This window comes from Chiloscyllium plagiosum, chromosome 32 (genome assembly GCF_004010195.1).
Source record: "Chiloscyllium plagiosum isolate BGI_BamShark_2017 chromosome 32, ASM401019v2, whole genome shotgun sequence".
NCBI classification, from domain to species: Eukaryota; Metazoa; Chordata; class Chondrichthyes; order Orectolobiformes; family Hemiscylliidae; genus Chiloscyllium; species Chiloscyllium plagiosum.
In genome coordinates, this window is record NC_057741.1 from 30,631,363 (window position 1) to 30,640,131 (window position 8,769).

At 41.6% G+C, this 8,769-nt stretch overlaps 1 protein-coding gene across 1 annotated transcript in view; it reads left to right on the forward strand.

The window, feature by feature from the left end:
* Nucleotides 1–8,495, forward strand: part of dkk2 (dickkopf WNT signaling pathway inhibitor 2) — a 42,424-nt gene extending 33,929 nt beyond the window's left edge. The window contains exons 3-4 of the mRNA XM_043674335.1: nucleotides 2,264–2,413; nucleotides 6,272–8,495. Coding sequence (XP_043530270.1) covers nucleotides 2,264–2,413; nucleotides 6,272–6,510 — 389 coding nt within the window. The 3' untranslated portion in view covers nucleotides 6,511–8,495. The remainder of the gene's footprint in view (nucleotides 1–2,263; nucleotides 2,414–6,271) is intronic.
* Nucleotides 8,496–8,769: the final 274 nt, after the last annotated feature.

Here is an 8,769-nt window from a genome sequence, read left to right on the forward strand (position 1 = left end):
CCAGCACCACACTCTTAACTGTAACTAGTACCTACTTGTTGAAGATAAAGCAAGAACTTCTTTTGAGTTAGTGCCTTTAACAAGCTCAGAATCTTCCAGCCAACTGAATGTTGTGGTCGTCAACTTTTACACAGCAAGATCTAACAAACAGCAATACAAATCGTTTTAGTGATGTTTGTGTAGAATTAATGTTGGCCAGGTCTCCATGGAGATGTTGTCTTCTGCTTTGGATTGAGTGTGCTGATGGGGACTGATTTTAACATCTCATCAAAAAGATGTCAGTCCTTCTGTGTTGACTGGAGAGATGATCTAGATTACATTGCATTTTGTGAATGCAAATTTGCTGTAAAGCGATTCACAAATTGGGGATGCTGTTTCTAACGTGTGAGCGTTTAGTGCAATTACAGCACCAACACTTTAAGTGCTGTTCCTAAAGCATGATTTTTCTATAATGTGGAGTTGCACAAGAAGGCAGTCGTTGCATGAGAGCAGGACTGACTGTATGCACTTACTGTTCCAAATTGAAGCATCCAAGCTTCTGACTTGGAGTTGAAAATTATCCCACTAAGCCGCTGAAGTTGGAACTACCTGTAATTCCGACAGCATCCACTACGTAGCTTTGGCACTGTTGGGACTGCAGGAGTAGCCAATCAGATTGCTTGGCTGTTCAATAAGTGAGCTGAAAATGTGTTGCTGGAAAAGCGCAGCAGGTCAGGCAGCATCTAAGGAGCAGGAGAATCGACGTTTCGGGCATGAGCCCTGTTCAATAAGTGAGACTTCCTCCCACTGCAGAGGAGAAGTCCCAAAATCCATCAGTTTAGCCCAACCACAATGCATTATAGCTGCAAGACAGGCCTGATATTGCTGACCTTTCTTGGTGAGCTGTCAGCCTCTCCTCTCCATCCCCAGCAATTTTTTTGTCCCTTGCTTCCTTATTACAATCACTCCTGAACTGTACAGGTGCACACTCACACGTCCTTAATCACAGCTATACAGCTATACGTACAGACAAGCACATGTACACAGATGTGTTTAAATCTTAATCCTGCAACCCCTCCCATTCTGATCTATCCAATTGTTGCTTGCTACACTGTTCCTCAATGTAGGTTCAAAATTAGCACAAAATTAGCAGTTTGCAACCTCCCAGATTTCACATTGCATTCAACAACTTTAGTGAGGGTCTTAGGATGCGCTGATAGTGTCTCCACCTCTCATCTAGGCAGCCTGGGTTCTGATGAAGGGCTCTTGCTCGAAACATTGATTTTCCTACTCCTCAGATGCTGCCTGATCTGCTGTGCTTTTCCAGCACCGCTCTAACCTTGAGCCTGGGTTCAAGCCCCAGTACTCCAATGATTAGCAATAACTGAGGTGAGCAGGTTGATTAGAAAATAACAGCACACCACAACCTCTGATCCCAGCTTTTCAAGCAGCAGTCAATGTCATTCCCATTTGACCCACTTTTTGTTTTATAACTTTTCCCATTCCCACCAACTCTTTGCCTTTTCCTGCCTCCCATTCTATCACAGACCTTCCCTTCTGTTGTTTCCATGTCTCCTATCCCACTCTCTGCACTGGATTACAAATTCCCAAGTCTGTAACTCTTTCCAGTTGTAGTTGAAAACCTGAAACACTAACTCTGTTTTGACATAACACGACCAGACATGTTGGTTATCAAACCGTTACCCTTTCTAATGCTCCATTGGTAGGCGCTAAAAGAGGAAAGGTTTCCTGGTCAACCAGAACTGAGTGGCAGTTGGAGCACAAACCATGTCCCCCCCCCACCCCCCGATGATAAAAGGTGTAACATGCACATTCTTGATGTGACTAAGTATTATCCCCCTCTGACACAATCAGTCACATACAAACACAGACACACACATAAACAAAGACACAAATTCACAAACACACAATCAGACACAAATAATTAAATACATAAATAAAACACACACATTCAGAGACACATAAACACAGGTACACACACATACAAGTGTATTTAAACACCCACTTGCATGTCTACAAGTACAGATAGATACATGTGCAGATATCCAAAGAGGAAGGATTAATAATCTACCATGCAGCGGATATAGGGAATTAAGTATTCTTGTGCTGAAGGCGTAAGAGACTGAGAGACACTTCTGTGCAAATCGGACAAGTTAAAGCTAACTCTGCCCTACTCCACCTTGATCAATTAATTGCAGCTAATCTTTAACCATGAGTGTGTAATGCCTGATTTAGTTGCAGCTATTATTATCCTTTCCCTCAGGTATCTGTGTACCACTTCTTGAAGGCACCAGTCGCAGAACCCTCCCCGGGGACATACAAGAGCACACCAAGAAGGGAACCCACCATGGATCCAAGGGCACATATTGGCAGATTGTGGGAAACACACAGGCGAAACCATCACGTGAGAAAGGTTAGTAGGCACCATCATCTTTCAGCAGAATCAGCAACATGTGGGAAAATATCACACCTTGCCATCTCCAGCAATAATGAGACAATGTGGAGTGAGAACGACTTCAGTCAGATCTAGAACCCAATACCAGCTGCTTTGTGCTACCCATATAGAAATCATAGAATCCCTACGGTGTGGAAGCAGGCCCTTCAGCCCATTGAGTCCATATCAACCCTCTGAAGAACTTGCCACTCAGACCCTCCCCCTCTACCCTATACCTGTAGCCCTGCATTTCCCATGGCTAATCCACCTAACCAGTATACCTTTGGATCAAATCATTCTGTATGATACAGTGCCACTTACAGTATATACTGACTGAGGCACTCTGAAGTAAGCTGGGGGGAAAGAGAGGAAAGGATGAGAATAACATTTTTCATCTGTACATTTAGTACAGCCCTTGAAGTTCACGACAGCAACTTCTGAAGGGTAATGAAGGTGCCTGAGGCTGAATGTAGCCAAAGATAATTGTGGGTTTTTGCAATGGTTTTCAGTCAACCCAAAGACTTTTTCTTCAACCCCGTAATCTACACTTGGCAGGTTCCCCTGTACATTGCTAATATAGTTCTGTTCTCCTATTGCTCTGTTAAGTTGCAGCAGTCACGCACTGGGCCATTAGTGGCTTCCATGAATAACAATAAGTGAAATAGCAAGGATGTTTGGCTTTGTGACATGCTTGTTAAAACTCCAAGGGAACCTCAGAAGAAGCCACTTGTTCCTCCCAATCTGGTCAAATGTGTTCACGTATTAGAAGAATTCAGATGTCAAGCTTTTGCCAGCATTGTTAGATTTAGACTCCTGGTTTCCAATTTCTTTATTCACATACTCAAGCTTTAAATTTAAATCTAGCAAATGAAAGACTTGCTCAGCTACTGTTGATCATTTCCTGAAGAGTTTAGATGAAAATTATCAACGCAGACTGATTGATTCGCTGATTCGCATTGGTAGAGTACTGCATACTGTTTGCAATGGTCAGCAGCAGTTTTCCAAAGTTTGTGTTGAAAAGTGTTGTTGGGGGAAGGGTTAACCAGCTCAACCAAGCTTCCTCCAACCTCACCCTCCTATTTGAGCTGAGTTTCTGACACATATTCTTTCATTCATAAGGACCAACTCGTTTCAGCTTTGTACCAGCACTTGCTCCTATGACTGAAACACTCACCCTTGCCTTTGTCAACTCCAGACTTCACCACTTCAATGTACCTCTCCTTTTCTGTGCTCCCCTACCTCTGCTTCCATCCCAGATCAAGTGATAGAGACTCATTTTTTCCTGTCTTATCTGATCTACATCCTCAATGCCTTCAATTTAAAGTTCATTTTTATGTTCAAATCCCTCCTATCTGTGGAACTCCCTCCTAGTTTACAATCACCTACAAGCTCCACATTCCTATGACATTTCTCTCTTGGAGGTGCCCTGCCTAATCTAACACTTTGCTGTTATTGGCTGTGTCTTTGACTTTCCAACTCTCTCCAGTTCCCTTCTCACACGTTCCTACCGCTGCATCGCAGAGAGAGACTTTTAACCCACTTCTTTGACGCCAGCTTTGTTCAACCCCTATTATTAACTGCTGTTTTTGATTCTTCATTGATGTGGTCATGCACTTCAGTACTTTAATAATCCTACTTAGAGACAATGCAAGCCAGTTAAGATTTTGTCCTAATTTTGAATTGCCCCACATTGTGGAGAAAGACCCTCGATGTTCACCTTAACCATGCTCCTCCTGATTTTATAAACCTTTCTAAGGTCACCCCTCAGACACCAACAATCTAGTGAGAAAAGTCCCACCCTATCCAGCCTATTTTTATAACTCAAACCCTCCATTACCTGAAACATCATGGTAAATCTTTTCCAAATCCTCTCCAATTTAATAATATCTTCCTTTAGCGGGGCAAACAGAACTGCACACAGTAGTCAAGAAGAAGTCTCACCAATATCCAGTACAATCTCAACATGGCGTGCCAACTCCTATACTCAAAGGCCTGAGCAATGAAGGCGAGCACGCTAAATGCCTTCTTAAGCACCCTGTTTACCTGTGATGTAAATTTAAAAGAATTATGTGCCTGAACCCATATGTCTGTCTGTTCTGCAACACTACCCAGGGCCCTACCATTAATTGCATAAAGTCTACTCTTGTTTGTTTTACTAAAATGCACTACCTTGCATTTATCCAAATTAAACTCTATCTGCTACTCCTCAGCCCATTGACCTAATTGATCAAGATCTCTTTATAATCTTAGATAACCTTCTTCACTTTCAAGTACACCACCAATGTTGGTGTCATCCGTAAACTTACTAACCATACTTCCGATATTCTCATCCAAACTGTTTATATAAATGACAAACAAAAGTTGGCCCAGTACTACTGGTCACATGCCTCCAGTCTGAAAAACACCACCACCCTCTGTTTCCTACCATTAACTAGGAGAAAGCGAGGACTGCAGATGCTGGAGAGTCAGAATCAAAATGTGTAGCGCTGGAAAAGCACAGCAGGTCAGGCAGCATCTGAGGAGCAGGAGAGTCGACATTTCAGGCACAAGCCCTTCATCAGGATTCCTGACTCCTACTGTTAAGTCAATTTTGTATCCAATTGGCAAGCTCCCTCTGAATCCCATGTGATCTAACTTTACTAATTAGCCTACTATGCAGAACCTAATCAAACGCTTTACTAAAGTCTGTGTAAACAACATCTACTGCTTTACCTTCATCAATCCTTTTAGTTACTTCCTCAAAAGACTCAATCAAATTTGTGAGACACAGTTTCCCTCAAACAAAACCATGCTGACTATCCCTAATTAGTCCTTGCCTCTCCAAATGCATGTAAATCCTATCATTCATAATCACCTCTGACAACTTACCTACCACCAATGTCAGGCTCACATGTCTATAACTCCCAGGCAGAAGACAAAGCATTAGCCACCCTCCAGTCCTCCAACACCTCACTAGGTACTTCTAGATACCTGGAGAATTGCAAATGTTATATTATTGTTCAAAAGTGGGTGTAAGGATAACTTACCCTGGGATTAAGTTAGCAGTCAGTTGGCCAATGAAAGAAAGCCAGAGAAGATTTGTTAAAGACAAACCATATTCAACTAACTCAATTGACATTTTTGATGAAGTAACAAGAAGAGCTGATTAGGGTAATGCAATTGATGTGGGATGCATGGCCTTCCAAAAGACCATGCAAAGCACTATCAACAACAATAAACACCATTATCTGCCAGGGAAACGTTTTATTATCAATACCCCCTTTCCATCTCACTCCCCTGGGGTGACCACACTTCAGATGAGGTAGGTATTCTGAGATCAGTCGACCATCTGCCCAAACCTAACCTCCGATGCATTCCCACCTCTCCTCCCAGGATTGGCAACATTGTTGTCCCACACCTGCTGCTAAGCTATGGAGTTAACTTCTTAAACCCCTTACCCTCTCCTTCACATTCAAGCTCTTTGACCACTGGCCGTCCAGCCATGTCCATGTCACACGAATAAAAAAAACGTATTGGGTCCAACCCTGCAGATTTCACCTTTTGGTTCTTTGGTGCTAATTGTCTATTCATGTTTGTGGCAAAAGTGAAGACTGCAGATACTGGAGATTAGAGTCAAGACTGTGGTGCTGGAAAAGCACAGCAGGTCAGACAGCATCTGAGGAGCAGGAAATTCCTGATGAAGGGCTTTTGCCCGAAATGTCAATTATCCTGCTCCTTGGATGCTGAGCTTTTCCAGCACCACACTCTTGACTCTATTCATATATGTGGCCAAGCTTTGCTTTTCCAATATTAAAGATACCAAATAAGTACACGTTGGTTGTCATTCTTATTACGCAGGTCACGAAGGGGACTCGTGTTTGCGCTCCTCAGACTGCGCAGAAGGGTTCTGCTGTGCTCGCCACTTTTGGACCAAGATCTGTAAGCCAGTCCTCCGCCAAGGGGAAGTATGTACAAAGCAGAAGAGGAAGGGTTCGCATGGTTTGGAGCTTTTCCAACGCTGTGACTGTGCAAAAGGACTAGCCTGTAAAATCTGGAAAGAGGCCAAATCAAGGTTGCACATCTGCCAGAAAATCTGAGTATGTCGGGATTCCACTGCGGCCCTGAGACTGTGAAGCAAGGTGCTTTTGTCGGAGCACATTGTGTAAATAATACAGGATTTGTTAAAGTGCCATTTCTCTCACCAGAGTTCATCCATGCTTATTGCAAAATAACATAGAGCACCAGGTCTGAAGACCACAGCACATCCATTCTGATCATTCTATGATAGCCTAGCACATCCAAATTAATTGAAGACAGTCAGAAACCTTAGTGGGGAGTGTTGAGTTTAGTCTTTCATTTACTATTCCATTTATAAAGTATATGAAAAAAGCATAATTCTCAGGATGTAGGCATTGCAGAAAAGGTGGCCATTTTTAGCCCCTCCTTAGCTGCTCCTTGAGCTGATGGTAGTTTTGAACTGTTTCAGTCAGTGGTGAAGGTATTGAGGCATTGAAGGTATTCAAGTTTTTGATTCAAATAATTATAACACAAAGTAAGTCTCTGCAAATGTCTTTCCACACTCCTGCCTCATTGGTTCTACACTGGCATTTTGAACGATTTCTTCTTGTGATCAGTGCAATGCCATCTGTATATTGACTATCACAAGCTCTGCAGTGGTTCAGCCTTCTTCTGTAACCATTGCAGTCCCTTTGATCTGCATCTCAAATTTTGTTTTCCTAGCAAACTAGGGAAGATCAGTCACTCGTCAATGGTGTTGCCCCAAAATGGTGTTCATTTCAACTGTATGATCCCATTTAGCAGATCCACACAATTGTTAATATTACACAGTGAAACGCTCTGCTTATAATTCAGTGTATTTCCTACAACAGTGACTGTGTTATCCAGACCATGAAAATATAAGTTAATTTACAGTTCCATTGTTAGTGACATAATTGACAAACGCAGACGTGAGGAATATAGGAAGAGGCGTAGACCATTCAACCCCTTCACCTCCTTTGCCATTTAATCAGATCGTGGCTGCCGTGTACCTCAGTGTACTCACCATTTCTGTTTAATAGCCTGGGATTCCCACAGTTGTTCACTGAATTAATTCACAAGTATCACAAAAGGTAGCAATGATGCAACAAAATTAAAAGCAATTAGAGGACAATATCTGCTAACTTAGCTCAACTAGGAATAAATATTAATGTATCATTAACATAATGCCAACCAAAATGTGAGAAGGCCATTTTAAATTAATCACTAACTACATGGTTGAAGTTATTAGGTCTCATCATGTTGACTGAAATGGGCTAATGGGCCTGTTAATCAAATTCTTTTTTCAGCCTACCATACAAGTCTTTATTTCTCTTCCATGATGCTTAAACTAATGAATATATTTTGAAAAACAAAGTAAAGAAAGGTAATTTGAGGGCGGCATATGTTAATTTGTGCTGTAGTAAATCTGTCATTACTTTATATTGTACAGATTTATGTAAAACGGGTTAAAATCTATTAATACTGGGAAGAAGATGGTGACAGACTCAGAGCAGACAGACAGATTGGTAGGATGGACAAATGTTTAATCAAGTTTAATGCAGTGAAGTAATGTATTCTGGAATGAAGACTGAGGAGAAATGTTACAGAGATCTAAAGGATCACAGGCACAGATTCTAGGATATGGCCAAATAATTTGACAAGGACATTGAAATAAAAAGGGATCCTTGGCTTTATAAATAGAGTCACAGGGTGCAAAAGAAACAAACTTATGGCAAAATTTTAAGAAAACACTGGCTTAACTTCCAAGGGAAGAATTGTGTCCCATTCTGGGCAACATCATTTTGGAAAGATGTTAAAACCTTGGAGAGGGTGCAGAGGACATTGAAAAAAGATGCTCCCAGTGATAAGCAAATTCAATTATGTAGCGACACTAGTCCCACTGTAATACGAATATGAACATAGTCCCACTGTAATACGAATATGAACATAGTCCCACTGTAATACGAATATGATAAGAACTAGGAGCAGGAGTAGGCCACTTGGCGCGTCGAGGCGGCTCTGCAATTTAATAAGATCATGGCTGATCTTTTCATGAACTCAGCTCCACTTACTTGCCTTAATTCCTTTACTGTTCAAAATCTATCTATCTTTGCTTTAAAAACATGCAACGAGTGGAATTCCAGAGATGATCTTTCTCATTAGAGCAGAAAACGTCAAGGGAGTATTTAAAAGATAGTCTCAAATTTAAGAAGTGGACTCCAGAGAGAGAAATTATTTCCACTATTGACAACCAGAAGATGCAGATGGAGGTAATTGATAAAAGAACGAGGAAGGGGATGCGGTGAAATTATTTTACA